We start from the raw sequence: 19,836 nt of genomic DNA on the forward strand, positions 1-19,836 counted from the left end.
CAGCACTTCTGGTAGCTCTACTACGGCATAATGCATTTTGGTATTCAAACTCAAGCTGGCCAATGTTTGTCTTAAGAGAGCATTACCTGTAGAAGCATGTGTTCTGAGGACAGGAGTGTACCATGCTCATGCATTCATGTTCCCCAGGGGTTTAAAAAAAGCAGGCCCATGTTGCTGAAAGGCCGCAAGAGGAGGGACCTCCACAGGCTGAGACCTCTCTGGAGCCAGAAGCATGGTGTGGGGCAGTGAGATGGGAGCCTCTGTGCTGAGAGATGTACCCACAGTTCTCCTGAAAATCCTCCTCCCTTGGATAAACTCTGAACCAGCTCCATGACTCTGAGCAAACTTCTGACAGAGACAGCAGCCCACTGGGAAAAGGGGGGGGTGAAAAGTAAATAAAATAGAAATGCTCCAGCACCCTCCCAGAGCTGTCACTGCACTCCAGCGGGTCCAGACCCTGGACACCAAGCAGACTCCAGGCACAGTAAGCATGCAGCTGGACACAGCATCACGTGTCCACACAGGGATGGAGGAATTCACAAACCCACGCTCTGGGGTGGCAGAAGTAATTAATGCAAATTCATAGTTAGGTAAACACATCTAGAGAAAGCTGCTCTGGCACGGGGAACTAATATCCTGTTAAACCAGTTGAAAAGGTCACCAGCAATCAAGCGACACTCCCTCGTGCCAGTGTTGACAGGACACCAAGACAGACGGCTTAGAGCGGGGAAGTCTGTGCAGCGTCCATGTGCCAGCGTGCAAACTGCAGCCAGCTCAGCCTGCGCATGGACACACTCTCTCCAGCTACACTCTCTCCACAACACTTTTGCGCTCCTATGAGCGGCCCTGGGCTTTGGGAAAGCTGCTTCTCTGCCTTCACAACAGCCCCAGGGAGGGCTGGGGGAGCACACAAAAGCAGCCAGGGGTGTTGAGCTCCTGTCAGGTTTCCCAAAGCAATCACAGCCCTGCTGGGGAAGGCTGCCTCCAGCTTGGGGCTAACTGTAGGCTGGGGACCATTTTGAGAGCACATTGTATAAATGCAGAGGCAAGAAAGGAGATGCACATTGGTTCCTTTGGCATGGGAGCTCACTGCCCCGGGGAGCCTTCCCTTGCCACGTGTCTCTGCTGCTGATGGTACAGATATCCCAGCACAAGCTCAGCACAAGGACATGCTGGGGCTGAAAAGCCTCCAGGTGATGCTCCAACAAGAACAAGGAAAGGAGAGAATAAAATAGCTCAGAACACACTGCTCATCCTATGTATTTAATTTTCAGTGGATAACCTGAAGCACAGAGGAGCTGCTGGCAACTCAAGGCTGTGTGGGCACAGAAATGGGTCTCTGGCTGCAGAGGTGCAAAGAAAAGGCAAGAGCTGCCAAGAGGGAGTGCCAGGACTGAGACAGCCTTGGGTCAAAACACACTGAGAATGAGGCACAAACTATGCATGAAGCTCTGCACCCCAGGGCCCAGGTGCTCCTCTGGGGTGCAAAGTTTCTGGGGTGCTTTCTCCTCCTTCCCAGCAGGGAAACTTGGCTTCTGTCCCGGGACCTGGGAACAGAAACCACCAGGGCTGCTGTGCTTCCTCGAGGCCCACAGTGAGCAGGGCTTAAGGAGAGGAGCTGAGCAGGAGCTCTTGCCCCTCTCAGCACACTGCAGCTTCTGCAAATGGTCTCTGGGATTACCTCCAAAATTAGTGTCCTAAGTGAACCTGAGCAGCCAGGATCTGGTCTGCTCTGGCAGGGAATGGAGCCAAGCAATTTCAGAGTCCAAAACTATTGAATTTTGTTTTTCTAAAAAAAATACTTTGCAAAGAAAGTGCATTTTCAAATTACTTTGTTCAGCAAGATAGCCATGTGTCTTGCACAGAGAAACTGCATAGTCCAGTGAGACTCCAGCTGTATTTGTCTAAATCCACAAGGAGAACTTTATGCTGTGCTCAAAATGACATTTTTCTGGTGCCCAGCCCCAATATGAGCCTCACTGTCAAGTCTGTTTCTTGTGTGAAATGGAGCCACTTCCAGTGTGTTATTTGCAAGTGCTCACGGATCTAAGCACAAAAAAGGCCAGGATACCCCAAAAGTTGGGTACATGTGGATTCTTTCTCAAAGATACAAAACTTTAGTTTCCCTTCAGGTTGGCAGCAGGACTAGAAAGTAGCAGGTTGTGAGGAGGCTGAGGGGTGCAAGGAAGAGCAAGGCCCCGTGGCGGGGCATCCTTGGTCCGGCAGCAGAGCTGGAAACCCAGCAGTGGCTGCAGACACACCATGCCTGCACTGCACAGAGGATGCCTGAGGCATTGCAGAATCCTTCGGCAGGTGCTTGTTACCCCTTGTCCACAGTCACCTGACTGAGGAATCCCGACCACGTTGCAAACACCCAGCAATAACAGCCCCCACCCCCAGTACCTCCTGCCCAAGCCCTGGAGATGAAAGACAGCCCAGCTCCCTGGTGTTACAGGCACCCGTGTGATTGCACAGGACGCATCCAGCCTGGTCAGTGCCAGGCACCCGTGCAGCATCAAGCCCCCGAGGAGAACCCACTGACTGCAAAGCCTCAGAGAGCCAAGGCGGGGGCTTACCCAGCAGAGCCTGGAAGAGTTCACTTTGGAAGATGTGTGAGACTTTTCCAATGGAAGCCTTTAGCTCCTGCTCCTCCGGGGACTGCAGGGTGCTTTGGTATCTGGTCAGAATTTCCACTGCCCGTTCAGTGTCTGCAAGAGATGACACAGAAGTAACAAGGTATTAACACTGAAGGATGAACAGACATCATCAGGGAAGGCTTGAGTGCAGTCTTGGAGCAGCGCAAAGGGCTCACCTGGATAATGCCTCAAGTCGCCCTCCAGCTCAGCAATTTTAAGCCAGACAGGCACAAAAGCAGCCTCCTTCCACATACCTGTAAGAGCTACTCCCTGGTGTGAGGTGCAGAGGGGCCATGGCAGAGAGCCAGGCAGGGGCTGGAGGGGGGGGGTGGTTCTGCCTGTTGGCCCACCTCAACCCTGAAAATCAGGGGCTAAACCCAGGTTGACTCACCTCCAAACCCTGTGGCACAGGGCAACCTGAGAACCTCTGCCAACTCCCAGGCAGAGAAACCGTTCAGGAGCTGGACACATCCTGGATGCACAGGGCTGTGGGTACTATTGCAGGAGTTGTAGTCTCCCACGTGGGGCCAGACGGCTGCAGCAAAGCTGAGCACAGCCCCACTCATGTAGTGCATGATATTGTGAACAGCTCAGCTGCACAAGTGACAAAACCTGGGTTTCTACAGGGCAAAGTGTAAGAATTGCTCCATGCAGCCAGCAGCCTTGGGTCAGCAGGAGATACAGTGGGAAAGGAACACGATGCCTTGGGGTCGGGAAGGAGGAATGCTGGCCGGGAGGGGAGCTGGAAGCTGCCATAAAGCAACACTTTGGTTGAAGACGGGGCTCACCATAGCTGTGAGACAACCTCAGACCTAAAATAGCGGAGCCATGATCTCTGTGTCACAACACATCCATGCCTCTCTGGGCAGATGCACGAAGGTGCCAGTCCAGCTCCAGTCCAGCTGTGACCCATCTCTCAGGCGGGTGGGGAGTTCCCGTGGACCTTGAGCCTGTCCCAGTCCTATCAGTGAATATTTCCCTTTGTCACCCAGGCAGCCGGCAGACAAAGAGCGTCTGTGTGAGGAGGCGGGGGAGCTGTCCCGCCACTGTTGGGGACTCATCTTTTAACCCAGGAACTCATGCAGAAAAGATGACCCTGCTCATCTCAGGACTCTCATCAGGGAATTCAGGTCACTGAACAAGGGGGCCTGTGTCTGTTAGGGTGCGTGCCACCTGCTCGCCCAGCTCGCCCAGCCAGCTCCCCTCTGCTGAAAGGGGAAGGGGGTCCTGCCTGTTTCACTGGCCCACACTGACTCATCGTGGGAGCACAACAGAGAAAGGAGCCTCGAGAAGTGTGAATAGCTCCAGATCAGAGCTGGGCTCCACGCTGACGCTGGGAAAAGCAGGAACTTCCCAAAGCTCCAGATTTATTGGGCTTTACTAAGGGCTTTCTTTTCTGCAAGATCAGACAGTGGCTTCAGACACTGCCCAGCATCCCGCAAGCGAGGTTGAGTCATCTTCGCCTGGTCATTCCTGACCTTATCAGCACAAGCTGAAGAAGCAGGTGGAGAATGAGGGCCACCACACTAGCACACAAAAACTGCAAACCTAGTGTGAACATCCCCCCCCAGTCCAGGTTGCACAGAAAGAACAGCACACACCCTGCACTGCTGGCCACCAGCACCGGGTGACAGCCAGCCGGGGCAGGGGAACACTAGTCCTGGACCACCAAACCCAGGGAAGGGCTGTGTCCCTACCGCAGGGGACAGACCAAAGCACCCGAGAAAGAGCACGTAGTGTCTGGGGCCCATCTCCTTATGCCTCAAGGCGTAAGTCCCATTTACAAGGGATCCTGCCCGCAGGACCCACCCCCTCATACCTGCCCTCCCCACAGCACCCAGGGGTGCTGCAAGCAGAGCATCCCATGGCCGCCCGCTCCGAGCCACGGTGGCACTAGGACGTGTCCCGCAGCCCAGGGAAGCCGGAGCACCCGGTCCTCAGGTCTCAGCCCCGCGGGTGCACCGGGCAGGGCTGCCCGGCCCGGGGCGGGGAGGGCGGGAGCTGCCCAGCAGGAGCGGGAGTCACGGGGCGCGATCCCGGTGCCGGTACCGGCAGGGCAGACACTTGTTGAGCGCGGCGGGACGCGGTGCCCGGCGCTGCAGGCAGGGCAAGGGCGCTCCTTACCTTCCCGGCGGATCATCGCTCCGCCGTGGCCGGCGGCCGCGCTCCGGTCGGTGCCAGCCCGCGAACGGCCGAGCCGCCGCCCGCCCCGCCCCGCGGGAACCGGCCGAGGAGCCGCCGCCCCCCGGCACCGCCTCCGGGAGCGCCTCGTCGCCGAGAGCTCTCCCGCTGCTTCGACCCGCCCTGGGGCGCGGCTGCTCGGGAGCCCGCCGGGCCACCGGGGCGGCTCGGCCTGCGCACCCCGCCCCGGGAGCCCCGGCGGGCACGCCCGGCTCGGCCTCCCCCCTCCCTCCCTCCCCGCTGCGGAGGGCCCGGCCCGGAGGAGCCGCCCGGCCGCCGGCACCGCTTCCCCGGGCCGTCACTAGATGGCACGGACGCGCCGCGGATCAGCGCCCGCCCCGGGCCGGTACCGGCTGGGCGGCGCCTGCCCCGGGGCCGGCGGGGAACGGTAGCGGGGTGCAGGGGAGCGGGAAAGGGGGAAGGAAACACTTATCAGACCTTCCGGGCCTGTCTACCACTCCGCTGATTTATTGACATAAATAGGCAGGAACAAGTAAAACCGACCCGATCCTCCTTTTCCAAGTTCAAGGCCCTGCTGCAAAGTGACCGACGCCGAGTGTCTCCGCCCCCCCCCCCCCCCCCCCCCCCCCCCCCGCACACCTCCGCCACCTCGCAGCAGCAGGAGCGGGACCCTGGTCCTGCCACCCCCAGGCACCCTCCACCTCCAGCCCCTGCTCCCTCTCCCCCCAGGAGCAACACGCAGAACTGCTGCGTGGGGTGCCAGCACCCTGACATGCCAGCAGCAACAGGGGCAGGACTTGTGTCCAGCATTGGGGTGGGAAAAGCTCAACTCCCTCTCCATCTTGTGACAAGCCACCCGCCCCCCATCCCACCCCCTTTCCTATTCCTCAAGCCACGGGGGAGCAGGGCAGTGCTCGGGGGAGCGGCGCTTTAATCAAGATTTTCCAGCACTGGCTGCAGAGCTGGTGCTAAGAGGCAGAGGCTGCCCTTCCCAACCAAATGACGACTCACACCCCCCTAGTCTCCAAACCCCAGGGGAGAAGTCTTAGCCCCAGCACCACTGGATAGATACTCAGCCCCCAGGCACAAGCCAGCCCCAGGAAACCCCTGCAAAGGCTCCAGTTCCTCCAGTGGGAACTGGGAACCCAGTTCCAGGTCTTTTCAGCTGTACCACACAAGGCACCAGGAAGGCTGTGGGGAACGGGAGGTTCAAGGAGGAGTCTGCAAAGGAAAGGAGCCTCAAAGCTGGCCTGAGAAATGCTGCCCATGGGAGCTGGGCAGGTCTCTGGCTGCCCCTCCCCATGGCTGATGCAGGCCAGAGGGTCACTCTTGCATCAAGCTGTTGATCTTTGTGAGCAGCACATCCGTCTCGGACTCTGGGGAGACAGAGAGAAAAAACCAGTCATTGCTGGCAGCCACTATCCCACAGCAACAGGCACAGCCACCTGAAAAGGAGGTTTGAGGAGACTCGGGGAATGTAGGATTCCCCAGCACTGTCCCACAGGGCTGTTTGCTAAGGGCAGGACAGGAACTCCCTGGGCTGGGATTCCCTTCCCTCCCTCCAGCCATCCCAAACTGCTCTGTCATGTTCAGCTGGAGAAAGCTGCCTGCCAGCCAGGGAGAGTCCCACAGGAACAGCCTGGCTCCGAGGGAGGGAAGCTCACATCTGTGCACACTCACCCGCTGGCTGTCTTCTCTGGGAGCATTTCCTGGGAGATGGAATAGGATTGATGTTAGCATGTCAGTCTGGCTTCCCCCTTCCCTCCCCCAAGCTCCCAGCTGAAGACTGTGGGGCCCCACAGGACAGTCAGTCCTGCTGGGATCTGCTCTTGACATTGGTAAAGGAGCAGGGCCAAGGTCCCCCAGACTCAGCCCACCAAGCCCTTGGCTGCACAGCAAGCTAGCCAGTGTGACCTAAGGCATCAGCTGCTCAAGGAAGGGTCAGGTGAGATTTTTAGCTGCAGCCTGGTGATAAAAGCTGTTTCCACACACTGCTGTCTCACTCAGCTAGACAGGAGAGGGCCCCTCAGGATCTGAGTCCAGAGAGGGGTGGCAGCAGATACAAGTGGGTTTGGGTATGTACCAGCCACCCAGGGCACACTACAGCCACCTCCAACAGACCAGCCCCAGGAGGGCAAAAGGGATCAAACGTACTTCAGCAAGAGGAAGGCCCAGAGGATGGCAAGGAAGGAAGCGCAATCTACAACAATCCAGATCATGAGGTACGTGCTGCTGGGCTGCAAGGCAACAAGACAAGCCATGAACAGCGGCCAGGGGTGGTGTGGTGGTGGCACGGTCCCTTCTGTTTCCATGCCAGCACAGCACTGAGCAAAAGCCACCCTCCAGGCAGCTGGCTACCCAGGGCTGCTGCAGAAAGGGACCCACAAGTGCCTGAGGCACAGGGCAGGCTGAAGGATGAAGGGGTCACTTACAAGCAGCCAGATAGGGTGTTTCATCTCCTTCAGCACCTGACAGGCATTGGTGGTGACAGAGCTCACCCCAGAGCACCACAGCACAGAAAAGAGCCAGGGCTGGTTCACCACATACAAGTTGACAGAGATGTTGTCCTGGCGGTATTGCCTGCATAGGGACAGCAGTGGTTAGAGCAGCAGACAGCAGGGTGCCAGCACACTCGGTATACAGCCAGAGAGGACTCTATCTGGGATGTGATCCAGCATTTGCAGCCACACGGAGCAACTGTCTGGAGAGCCAGACCCAGGGCAGATTTGCTGGCAAGGCAGAGGACTGCAGCCAGCTCCATCCCCTGCACCAGCCCTGCCTGATAAGGCATGCTTGTCCGCAAGGCTGTAGCACACACCCAGCCTTTCCCAGCAGTACACCAGCACTCAGCCTCAGCTGGCCCCTGGGACAGAGCTGGGACAGTGCCCAGGCCCCACAGCCCATCGCTCCCAGGCTCTTGGGCACAGGGCTTTCTACCTGATCTCCTCAGAACTCATGTCCTGGTAGGGCAGATTGACATGCAGCAGTGGCTCCTTCTCATTCTGGAGTCTCTTCCGGCCATAAACTTGCTGAACGCCTGGGGCTCGTTGTTTGACCTGCTCCCTGAACCCATCCGGCAGCCAGAGGACCTAAGCAAGAGCCAGGGAGCACATGCAGAGGAGAGGTGCTCCAGAGAGCTTGCTCTCTTCTATTTCCCTTCAGGTCCAGGTGCACATGGCCTGCTCAGCAGCTCTTAGCTTCTCCATGAGGATCTCAGCCAGGACAGTTTCCCAGGAGCTTGCCCCAGCCAAGAAGCAAACACAACAGACCCCACAGAGGGGAGAAAGCAGTTCCAGCCTAATAAAACTGCAGCAAGTTGTGTCCCTTCTAGGTCCTTGAATGGATCAAGCACTGCATCCCTTTGGCCTCAACTCTGCAGCAAGAATGCACCTTGGATCAGCATTACAGTACAAGCCTTCGCTGTGTCCCCTCCTGCTCTACATTCCAAATAACCGAGAAGGCAATTTAGGTGCTAACTCATCCCCTCAAGGCAGCACGTGTTTTGTGCTGCAGAGGTTGGATGAAGTGCAAAGGCAACGCAGGAGGTTGCAGCTGGAGTGCAAGAGCTGCAGGGAGAGGTGTGGCACAGTGTGGGGAGGTGGAAGCCTGAGCATTATTTTCCTGCTCTTGCTAGCTAGCGCTGTTGGTCCCCTCCCTAGACTGAGTCACTGTTTACACACAAGGGTAGCCAGTGTTGCAGAACCAGAGTATTTGGACAAGTCTGAAGGCATTAACCCCTAATTATTGGCAATTTCTCCCAACCTAGAGGGGCAGTTAGGTCTGGACAGAGTTCCCCAGCAGGGATCACACATAGGGACGTGGTGTATTGGGGTGACAGGGATGCTCAGTGGGGTTGGCAGGGCACCCCCCATCACAGCAGGGGTGTGACAGCACAGCCCAGCAGTGGTGGGGTGGTGGCCAGCTCACCTGCTGTAGTGGGATGCCTGACTGTAAGATCACTTCCAGGGTGGCATTTACAAAGCTCTGGTAGTCACTGTGGTTCTCAGGCCGGAGGTCAAACATGATGGAGATATTGCTCTGCTTGGCTGCTTCTAGTGCCTGTTCCAGGGATGGGATCCTCTGTTTAGTTGCCTGGTAGCGATCACCAGCAGAAAGACTCTGCACAGTGGGAAACGGCTTCCGCTGCAAGGGTGAGACTTAGTTATCATAGGCAGACCCCTGTAAGCTTCTACCTCCCAAACTGGTGCCTGGCTCTGGCTCTCAAGTTTCCTGCCGTGGCTTCTCCACATGCTCTCCAGTGCAGACAGGCAGAGGGCACCTATACCCTTCTCCCCACTAACAGCACAGTTCAAGCAGCCGTAACACCTGTGGACATTCAGAGCAGCTGCTCAGCAGTTGGTTAGTCACCTTGTGGAAAGAGCCTTGCCACAGCTGCCTCCAAGTCCAGGCAGGCTATGCAGCTCAGAGCAAATTTCTGAGACATCTCCCCTCAAAGCAGCCTCCTCCATGACTCAGCTAACAAACCCCAGCTTGGGGCATAACCACACCCAGAGGATTCATGCAGGCATGGAAGTGCTTCTGCACCCTGTCCAGGTGCCTGCCAGGACCAGCACTCCAGAGGGAACCTTCCCCAGGGCAAAGGCTCATTTTTCACCCACAGACACACACATTCCTGACCAGCTGCCCTGGGGGCATCCTCACCTCTAGGAACCAGCTGCCAGCATCCAACTGCTGGAGGTCTGTCCAGTTGAAGGTGGTGCTGTTTAGGGCAGCTCTTTCAGGGAACACAGCCTGCACGTTAGTGGTCCTGAGGAGTTCCTCATCGTGCATGAGGAACGGGACCCCATCAGCACTGGCAAAGGAGCAGAGATGGAAGCTCTGTGTGGCAAGCTGTTTGTCTCTTACCCCTGCCCTGGCATTTCTGCCCCCTCCCAGCCACCCCCTGATGCCTACTTGTGGTCCTCTATACAAAAAGCTGTGTCCAGAAAGCACAGAGGACCTAGAGACCAAACCAGGAACCAAGTAATTCTTTGCTCAGTGCAACAGCTGTCCCCATAGCAGGATTGCATGAGGTGAACTAGAGCCAAGGTCTGTTTTCTGCATGGTGCCCCTCCCCGATGGTGCCTCTCTCATAATGCCCTGGAAGGCAACCTGCGTGGGGAGGACAGAAACCCAGTACCTCTCCCAGATCATTGGGACACCAAGCTGGAGCCAGTCCCATACTGGGAAGGTGGGAATAGCAGAGCCCTTTGAACAGGGCTCCCTCCAAACACAGGCTCTATCAGTCCTCCAGGTGTGTTCTAGAACACACCATGTGGGAGGTGACATCCCAGGACACACAGGCCCCTTCCTCCCTCTGAGTCTCTGCTGCCCCTTTACCTCACCATGACGTCCGTCTCAAAGACTTGCACATCACAGTCCACTGCCTTGTGCAGCGACATAAGGGTGTTTTCAGGGGCCAGCTGAAAAAGCAACAGTGTTAGTGCAGAGGGCATGAGCAGGAAGGGGCAGGACACAGGCACTCACCCTGCCTGGCTGCACCCAGCAGCTTGGCTGGGCTCTAGGGCAACCACAGTGAGACTGGGGTGACCTTGGTAAGGGTCTGGGTAAAAAGGCTCGGTGCAGACAGCCAGAGCCTGCCTAGTCCCTGCTTCCCAGCCCACACTACACAGCCAGGCTTCCTGCTGAGAGTCACCTGCTGCTGGTCCAGTAGCACTCAGCAAACAGCTCTGCCCTGCAGATGCTGTGCCCACCCTCCTCACCCTGTGCTGCCCTAACTGCTGTGGAGATCCCTCTCTGCTGGGCTGGCCAGAGCTTGTCCAGGCCTGCAGCAGCAAGGGTCTGATGCTGGTGCCCCACAGCCAGGCCCAGCCTGGCTTTTTCTGGCAGAGCAGCCTGCCCCATCCACCCTGACCACTGTGCCAGGACATTGCCAGCGCTGGTCACTCACCATGGGTGCCCCTCGGTGGCCAACCAGGGCTGGCTTGGGGGGCAGCTGGTTCTCCTCCATGATGCAAGGGGAGGTGATTCCCAGGGGAGCCAGATACAGCGCAATCATCACCATGCAATACACAAGCAGTAGAAACACCTTGAGACCTGCAATCAGAGACAGAGAAGATAGAGGGGTGAGGTACAGATGAAATATTTTGCAGGCCATTAGGAATAAACCAAGACTGCTTCAGCTAGCATTAACTTATGGTTGCCCTAGGTCAGTCATTGCATTCCCAGCCTCAGGAACACTACAGATTTATTCTTGGCCCACTACATGTCCTTGCACCCCAATTCCGCACTTCTGCAGGACTCGGTCTGCCATCCACAGACCTCCTTCAGCTGCAAAGGAGTGAGGGCTGAAGCTGCACCAAGTGCTGGGTATAAGAAACAGCAACCAAGAGCAGACATTATTACCAGACTGAGTCCCGGACACCTGTTGCCACTGCACTGACACTCTCTGTGCACCACTCTGCCACCAGTGCCACTCGTTTGGGTGGTAGGAAGCAGGGCACCAGCCGAGGGCGGAGGTGGAGACCTTGGAGGGCAATTACCTGTGTTTCGGGTGCGGTAGATGAAGCTGGCCAGGGGCCAGGCAAGGAGCGTCATTCCCCCCACGATTCCAATGTGCAGAAAGGGACCTGTTGCCTGGCGAGGTAAAGGCAGAGGGTCAGCCAGCACCAGCCCAGCTCCTGTCCCAAAAATCCACAGGCTCCAATACCAGGGATCTGCCACTGCAGCCAGCAGCACTAGAAGAGCCACAGTGCCAGGGAGGGAAGGACAGGCTCCTGGGGGACTGAACAGATTCCCTGCTCCAGTCCAGCCACCATTCATCACCCTGACTGCAGCTGCTTCAGGCAGGACTGAAAATCCAGGAGGATCACCTTGCCCAGCCAGGCAGCAGAAGTCAAGGGCAGGGAGTTAACCCTTACGGCACACAGCCATGCTGGGGACTCCAGTCACTACCCTTCAGCTCATCCACACAGGCCAGATAATGGGTACAGCAGGGGAGACTCTGGTATCAAGGTGACTCACCTGCAGGGAGATACGTGCACTTCTCCACTCCTCCGCCCACTTTATTCCCAGCCCTGTGAAGGCTGCAGCCACTGTCAGGGCAGTTAGGATCAGCAGGGTCTGTGGGGCAGGGCACAGAGATTTTAGTGGAGAACACAGCATCTTGCAGGCCAGTTAGGCTTTGCCCTGACAGGACAGGCAGATTCCTCCTCATTCTTTCATTTTGAGCCCTTACTTCCCCCATTTGGGTTTGCAGCTGAACTTTGTACCCCATGCTTTCAGCAAGGGCAATTCCCATCCCAGAGATGACTGGGGGACAAATAGCTGCAGTCCAGCTCAGCGGGGGCACACAGCCACTCTGAGGTCACAGCAGCTGTACGCAGCCCCAGTAGGCTGGTTAAAGCTTCCCAAGGTGCCAGGGCAGGCACCATCTCCCTGCAACCCCAATGTCTCACCTTGTGTAGCCAGTGTAGCTTCAAGGGCTGGCCACAGAGCTGCAAGCACAAAGCAAGGACCTGTGAGAAGACAAGGAGATGTCAGAGCTGGACTGTACCCTCCACCTCAGTTCTCTAACAGCTCTGCACAGAGCACAGCAACCAGCCTGAGCTCGGCACAGCTCCATACCCCCACTAGCCCAGGCAGGATCAGCAGGACTCACCAGCAGCACAGCTGAGTAGGTGATCAGCACAGCTGTAGCTATGAGCAGGACCAGGGACCAGTCTAGCCACAACTTCCTCTGCTTGAAGATGAACCTACCATCAAAGGGGACTGTCAGAGGGGCAGGGGGGACACAGGGAGCAAGGCTGGATGTGGGATCCTACTCACTCATTGAAGTTGTGGAAATCATTAAGGATGATGATGGCAAAGTAGAGCCACACCAGTGTGAAGAGAAAGACGCAGAAGAGGAAGAAGAACCAGCTGTAGTCACACTGAAAGCCAGAGATGACAGTTATGCACACACCTGCAAGGCATCTAGCCCCTGGTCAGGTGGCCGAGACCCCTGGGAGCACCCAGCCTGCAACAGGGTGCACAGGGGATCACAGCAGGCACTGGCCTCATGGGTCCAGGCACTAAGCTGCCCCATGGAGAGGGAATAGAGCTCCCCAGGAGAGCTATTTTGGCTGGACCCATGCTGCAGGAAGATGGACCAGCATCTCCTACAACAAGCGAAAAAGCTGCCGATGTCAGGCTGCACAGTACAGCCCCTGTGGCAGGACTGACTCTTTTCTCATGCAAGAGCCCCTGGGAGCAGGCTGTGACTTTGGACATGGGAAGGGGTAGGGAACCAGGTCCTGTGCCCAACTAGCTGGGTGATCTGTGGGCTGGACTGAGAGGGGTGTGGTGCCTCGGAGCTGCCATTGCAGTAGTGAGCCTGCAGGCTGCTTCTGGCTGCCCAGCCTAAACCCGGTCCACCTTCAGAGTATCCAGGCCCCAGCCCCACATACACAGGAGTGCCACAGGTGCTGAACGGGACACCCAGAAGCCTGGACCAGCTCACACATTCCAGGCAAGACAGGACAAGTAGTGGCACAGCCACTCCCATGGGAGTTGGAGACTTTAGAGAATCCCAGGGCCTCACCCCTCCCAGATTACAAATTGCTGGGGACACCCCCTTCCAGCACCCCATCAACTGGGGCTGCACCCAGCCCAGGAACTGTGCCTCCCACGTGCCTTGCCAGGCACTCAGCGCCTCAGGACCTGCCTGCCATGCTCAGCCCTCGGGGAGCACAGTGCTCTGCTCCAGGCACAGGCAAACCCTGCTCAGACACACACTTGGCTGAGCAGGGGATGGCCACAGCTCAGCCTCGCTGCTGCCAGTGTGCTGCTCTACCCTTCTTGTCATTCAGCGGGAACAGACAGCTCAACCTCTCACAGCTTCAGGCAGAGGGTGCGAGGTAGTACCCCAGCTCTCTTGGGGCTCAGCCCTGGGGAGCAGGACCAGTGTCAAGGGGACAGGAGGCTAACTTCTGGGCTGAACCCCTCAGCCAGAGCCATTCTCCACCCTAGCCACCACTCAGCCTTCCACACAGGGGCTGGCCAGCCCCAGCTCAGCATCACCCATGGTATCACCTTGGTGGTTCTCAGGCCCTTCTTCTTCTCCTTCTTGGCAGTGATCCACTGGCAGCTGTAGAGGCAGAGCAGGCAGGTGGAACAGGGGCGGCAGCAGCCGGGGGAGTCTGCCATACTGCCAGGCTGTCCCAGGCCAAAGGTCAAGTGTCCTGCAGGGGATGTACACAGTGTGTTGGCACAGACCTCCCAACATACCCCCTGTCCCATGGGGATTGGGCACTGCAGCATCCTGGGTTCAGGTACCCTGGCAAGCAGCTGCCCCAGAGCCCTGGGACATAGCGGGGCTGCTGGCCCTGTCCCTGGGCAAGGCATGGTGCCAGGAAAAGCAGGAGCACAGAGTGCAGCCCAACCTGTTCAGCAGGCTGCCCTGGGACCCTTCACTCAACAAGCCAGAGCAAGCCTGGAGCTGGCAGGGAGCAGGGCCTGCTCCCCAGCCCAGTAGTTATACTCTGCCTGGGAGCCAGAAGCGCCATGCAGGCTCCAGGGGCAGGCAGGCTCCCCAGCCAACTTGAACAACCTCGCACCTAGGCTCACCAGGAGTAGCCGAGCTGCAAGGACCACGCAGCCCCAGACTCCTGCTGCACAGCTGGGGGTGTGTGCAACAGCCAGTGAAGTTCCTGTCCTCCTCCCTAAGCCCAGGTCCTCACTGAGGCAGGGCCATCCTAGCAGCCCTAGCTCACACAGCAAGGGGTCATCAGGGGGCTGGAGGAGCTGCAGCTGATCCAGCAATGGATGGCTGTTGGTCCAAGCACTATGGGGAGAGGGGGGAGATTGGCAGTTATGGGGGGAAACCCATTGCCACAGTCACAGACACCCAGGCTGGGTGCAGGGCTACCATTGTGTTCTCTGCGCACTGCGAAGGGCACAGGGCCAGGACTCTCTGCCATGGTCCCCAGATTCCTGGTGCTCAGCTAGAGGAAGCAGGGAGCCCCAAACAAGGTCTCCCTTTATCCACCCCAAGAAACCCCATGTTTATTACTGCTTGCCATGCTGCAGAGCTGCTCCTCTCCTCATCACAACCTCCCCAACAGGTCAGTCACCTCCCACAATGCTATCACCCTGCAGATTAAGCCAGACTATCATTTCACAGCAACCACTGAGCCAGGCATAGGAGCCAGCTGACCACATCCTCCCTAATGTTGAGGGTGAGGGTGTGTCTGGCAGGGCCATGTCCCATCCCAACCTGGGCCCTGCAGAGGGGGAGCAGAGCTAGCCCAGGCCCTCCCAGCCCCAGCCAGTCACACCAGAGTGGCTCTGCCATGCCCTGGCTATGGCCAAGGTCAGCCTGATCCCCCCAGCACAGCACCTTTCTCCCAAATACTACCAGTATCTCATTCTCCAGGGCTGGGGTGCAGAGTCTCCCCCAGGACCCATACAGAGCAGTGGCCACTGGGGCACACACAGACAGATACTAACCTGAGAGGCCCCTAACCTGCCCAGCCAACTTCTGCAAGCTGGGGAAGGTCTGGGGGCTGCTATCAGCTAGTCCAATCAGCCAATGTGCAGGGGATGCTGAGCAGCACAGTAGTGCCCACATCGCTGCCCTCTGTCTTCTAGGGACCAGATTAGCAGCTGTGATGTGCTCAGTGATAGCACTGAAGCAGCCAGCCCTAACATAAGTGCAGGAAACCACGGGACCAGGCAGTTTCTCCTCCCTGATGCCCAGGGGCTCTGGCTGCAGGACAGCAGCCCCTGCTGTCACCAGAAGGAGCACCACTTCCACACGGAACAGCAGGCTCAGCCAGCATCCCCTGGGACTTATCCTGTGTCGTCGTCCCGTCGTCCCCCCCGTCCCCCCCCCCGTCTTGCTGCTCACACAGGCAGAGCACCGGTGCCAGCAGCTGCTCAGGGAAACCCTGCCACCCCCCCGGCTGCCTCCCACGAAGGGTACAAAGTACAGTAGGAGCGGCTGTGTGCACCAGTGAAAGTTCAGCACTCAGCTGCTCCAAGAGGCTGTTGCCACCAGGACAGGAGCTTGGCAGAGAAGTGGCTGGCTACAAATGTATGCCAGCAGTGCTATCTGGAGGGTTCAGAGGGAAAATGACACCCTGTTCCCCAGCTCAGACTGAAGCGGCAGCACTGGTAGTTCTTGTGCAACATCCCTGCATTGGGCACAGGTGTGAAAGAGCAGACCCTTGAAACAGCTTAGACAACAAGGGAGGGGAAAACCAAGCATGAAGCAGACCCCGCTCAGCTTCTGCTCCAGCTCCAAGGGGAGAGCTGCATAGGGGGAGCTGGGGGTCTGGCAGGGCTGGAAGGAGTCTTCCTTCACCTCCCACCAAACACCCCCCATGGCACACTCCAAACCCTAGTGGGGAGGGCACAGGGGGCTCAAAGGGGTGACAAACCCATTGCTACAGTCACCCACACAACAGCACGTGCTTGCAGCCCTACAAGGACCTTTGTGCCCCAGGTGTGCTGGCATGGGACAACCAGGTGGCCATGGACAGGGTAAGATCCTCTTGCCAAGCCACACAAGCCCAGGCTGTGTGCTACCAGACAGGTCAGCAGGAGCTGACACCCAGCCCCACTATCCACTGACCTCACAGGAGGGAGAGCAGAGCTCTTGGGTCAGTGTAGGGAACAGGGTGACCCCAAAACAGCAAGAGCAGCACAGCCTGGCCCCGATCCCCCACTCCCAGCTTCACAGCCCACATCTCCCTCAGGCAGTCAGCCCTGGGCTCCCCATCCCTGCTCTCAGAGTGTGGGAACAGTACAGACAGCCCCTTTCCTCCTCCCCCCTCCCCAAGCTACACATAGGGCTAGGATGAACACCCTCCCTTGCCACTCTGCCAGCTCTCCAGCAGCTCCCATGGCAGCACAGGACGGTGTCCCCATGGCACGGACTGCCACCCCAGGGCAAAATACCTGCTCCCTGCAGACGTTAGGATCCTGCCGCTGGGACGCCGACAGGCCAGGTGAATGCTGGGGCTGGGCTCTCAGCTGGGCGTCCCTGCCCACAGAGTCTTACTCTGCTCCTCTGCTGCCTGTTCACACCCTCCTTGGGTGTGTTTGTGGCCCGGCAGGGCTGCCGATGCTGCCTGCAGGTCTGCACAGGCCGGGAGAGGCGGGCTGCTGCAGCGGGCACAGCAGGCAGGGCTGGGGGTCAGGGCGAGCTCCCGCCAGCAGCTTTGTGCCCTGCCGACCCGAGCACAGCCTCTGCTTCGTGGCCGCTGGGAAAGCAGAGAAGGGGCCCAGGGGGGCGTCACGCGCCGCAGCACAGAGGAGTTTGCAGGCAGCCCACGCTCCAGACAGATTAAGGCTCTGGGGAGAGCTGTGGGAGCAAGGAAAACGGGTTGAATCAGAGCTTCATGCGTTACTGGGCCTTTGAGCAAGGGGCTGCATGAGCCCCTCTGTCAAGGGGAGACTTTTCCCTTCCTTGCAAAGAAAGCCTGGGACAAACACATCCTGCACCACCACAGCTGCCCCATCTAACACTCACTGAGGCACACTTTAAAGGCAGAAGCACAGAGGTAAAAGCGGTGTCTTGTCCTGAGCCAAGAGAAATACTTCAGAGCCAGCGCATCCAAACTTTGCTAAAGCAGCAGATGAAAGAAGGCTCCAAGACAGGGGCCTGATGCCACCTGCAGATGGATGGGGCAATGCTCTCCATCTCTTCTGCTCCCTCACTGTGGCACAGCACAGCTGCATCCTCCCATCCTCGGCTCCAGGTCTCAGCAGATGGAAAGCCCCTTGGTGAGCCAGGATATAGGATGGGCACTTGGACCTTTCTGTGCCAGTGACTTGCTCCATCATTGCCTGGGATCTCAGGGGACCTCTGTGATCTGCCACTTGCAAAGAGCTGAGAGAGCTGATTTACAGGGAGGTGACAGCATCCTGCAGGGGACACAGCAACTGCTAGACTAGGCAGAAGCCTCAGCACTCACCCCAGCAGCTGATCCTATTCCACACCGTTATGAACAGTTTTGGCACAAACCATTGAGCAGCTCCATGAAGTGTGCTGATCAAATACACCTGCAACACCTTATCAGTGGAGGGCCTGGAGCACTGCAGGAGGGATTGTCTAATCACACCTCTTGTTCCACACCCAAATTAGCAAGCTGAAAGCATTGCAGTTGGCCAGGAATACCCCTGGGATGAGCTAGCAACCCTGCACCCTAAATTTTGTCAGCTGTGAGTAGCTAGCAGTGAGGTTTACCTCCCACATCCACATGTTCTGACAGCTCCAGCACAGACCAACTGTGGTGCCACAGGGCAGAGCAAACCTGCAGGCAGGGGTCTTCCCAGTGGGACTGTGCCCTGGGATGCAGACAGTCTGTTTTACCAGATTAAAGGTATTTAGTGTTGTCAATAGGGTTGCAGATTATAAAGAGATAAAGATATGAGCACTGGGGTGGGGGAGTAGGGTGTGGGCAAAGAAGCACTTAAACCAAGAAACACCTCGGGCATCAGGGAGAGGAAAACCAAGCATGAATAAAGAGACCAAGGTGATACTGGAAGAGCAAGGGTTGAAACAGAGCTCCTGGAGACCCAAAATCTTAAGATTTTAGGGGTCCAAGGCAAAGCTGACACGAGCAGCACTCGGAAAAGGGCAGATGGAGCAGCAGGACTGGTGGATCTCCCAGGGATCTCCCCGGGTAGCAGCCGCCGTCTGACCGCGCCGGGTGGGACCCCCTTCTCTTTTGAAGGACAAACTGGCACAACCCCGGCGCTGCAGAGGGAGCGAGACCTCGGGGCCGCAGCGGGCCCCTCGCCAGGGAGCCCCGCCATAGAGGGGCGCGGAGGCCCCGCCTCTGCCCGCCAGAGGGCGCCGCCGCCCCAGAGCGCCGCCCCGCACTCTATGGTCGCGCACCGCTGCTGCCGCCGCCGGCTCATGGCCGGGCGGTGCGGTCCTGCCCGGCGGCGCCTGGACACGGGCAGCTACAGAGCAGGGGAGCGGCTGCAGGGCCGCTAGTCCCGTGCGCGCCCTCAGCTTCAGCCCCGTGCGGAGCGGCAGCCATTTTTAATCCCCGCCACTGCCGGCAGGAGCAGCCATACTGAGCAAGGGCAGCGGCGTCGTGTTGGTGCCTGTCGGGGCGGGAGCCATTTTGAGTACTGGCACGTGCGGCGGGCGACAGCACGGCCCGTGCCCTGTCCGGGCAGTCCCGGCGCGGAGCCGCCAGCGGGCGCGCTGGGCCCGCGCTGCCGCCCCTCAGCGCCTCGCTTCGCTCCGGTACTGCCGCCGCTGGTGCGGCTGCCCCCGCCAGCCGCTCCCGCAGAAGGGCCCGGTGTCCGGGAGCCGCGTGAGGGCTCTCAGGGCAGCTCGCCCGGGAGGCTCCTCGGGCTCCGCCTTCCACAGAGGTGGGCCTCAGCCGGGGGCTCGCACAGCTGCGGGTCCCCACCAGGAGCTGCCTGCCACCTCGGATCTTTTCGATGTTGTCCAAGGCCAATGGAGGTGACATACAGTGACATCTAGTTTGCTTCTGTCCGCGTTTTAGGTCTTCCTGTAGTTGATATTCACACAGGTCACTGAGCCGAACTGCCGCTGGATTGTGGTGAGGGAGATCTGCCTTGTCCCACCTCTGTTCAAAGTGAGCTTCACTGGAGGAGCAGGTCCTGGATACCTGAGCCTGCTACAGCGCAGGAGTGAAGGTCATGGTTTCACAGAAAGCAAGGAGCTGAACCTAGGGATGCCTCATGGCCACATCCATCAAGGCCTCAATGGGCACCCTGGGCATACAGCGCTCTGCTAGCTCAGATGCTTGTCCAATCTCCAGGAGCCAAGTCACAGCTGAACAATTAAAGCTAACCACCCAAACGCTAACTAACAACTAGAATGTCAAGCTAGCTCAGCTCTACATCTGTCTGACCATGAAGTTACAGGTGCCAGAATTAGTTAGGAACAAGACAGAAAATATCCCTCTCAGGGCAGTCAAATCAGCTCATGTACAATATCAAGTGTTGCATTACTGCGAGTTTGTACCCTGCCTTCACTTGTGAACAGTCTCATCTGTAAGTGTTCTTTTAAATTCTAATAAAGTTACAAAAAACAAACTCAGAGGAATGGTCTAAGTAAGCAGGGAAC

General features: G+C 58.0%; 2 protein-coding genes across 8 annotated transcripts in view; both read right to left on the minus strand.

The window, feature by feature from the left end:
• Positions 1 to 4,987, minus strand: part of DLG3 (discs large MAGUK scaffold protein 3) — a 79,906-nt gene extending 74,919 nt beyond the window's left edge. For 5 of the 7 annotated variants that reach the window (XR_012634339.1, XR_012634336.1, XR_012634338.1 and 2 more), the window contains exons 1-2: positions 4,761 to 4,986; positions 2,577 to 2,708 (exon numbers count right to left, since the gene is read on the minus strand). Coding sequence is in view for 3 of the 7 variants with exons in the window: in XM_074914872.1 (XP_074770973.1) it covers positions 2,577 to 2,708; positions 4,761 to 4,776 (148 nt within the window). In the remaining 4 variants the exon portion in view is untranslated. Of the gene's footprint in view, positions 1 to 2,576; positions 2,709 to 4,760 lie in introns of all 7 variants that reach the window. The other 2 variants (XM_074914876.1, XM_074914873.1) reach the window with 1 other exon arrangement.
• Positions 4,988 to 6,101: 1,114 nt separating this feature from the next.
• On the minus strand, positions 6,102 to 13,925 carry GDPD2 (glycerophosphodiester phosphodiesterase domain containing 2). Its single transcript, XM_074915289.1, has 15 exons — positions 13,812 to 13,925; positions 12,567 to 12,670; positions 12,400 to 12,493; positions 12,197 to 12,256; positions 11,763 to 11,861; positions 11,282 to 11,375; positions 10,690 to 10,835; positions 10,119 to 10,201; positions 9,441 to 9,591; positions 8,706 to 8,921; positions 7,716 to 7,867; positions 7,211 to 7,358; positions 6,933 to 7,015; positions 6,459 to 6,487; positions 6,102 to 6,154 (listed from the first exon to the last, which is right to left on the minus strand). The coding sequence occupies exons 1-15, from the start codon at positions 13,923 to 13,925 to the stop codon at positions 6,102 to 6,104; spliced, it is 1,626 nt and encodes a 541-aa protein (XP_074771390.1).
• Between the last annotated feature and the right edge of the window lie 5,911 nt (positions 13,926 to 19,836).

Source organism: Athene noctua, chromosome 11 (genome assembly GCF_965140245.1).
Source record: "Athene noctua chromosome 11, bAthNoc1.hap1.1, whole genome shotgun sequence".
NCBI lineage: Eukaryota > Metazoa > Chordata > Aves > Strigiformes > Strigidae > Athene > Athene noctua.

Coding starts and splice junctions, on each gene's coding strand:
- GDPD2 (XM_074915289.1), bottom strand. CDS start 13,925: ATGGCAGACTCCCCCGGCTGCTGCCGCCCCTGTTCCACCTGCCTGCTC. Junction 12,671..13,811: donor AGGGCCTGAGAACCACCAAG/GTGATACCATGG, acceptor TCTGGCTTTCAG/TGTGACTACAGCTGGTTCTT. Junction 7,016..7,210: donor AACACCCTATCTGGCTGCTT/GTAAGTGACCCC, acceptor GTTGCCTTGCAG/CCCAGCAGCACGTACCTCAT.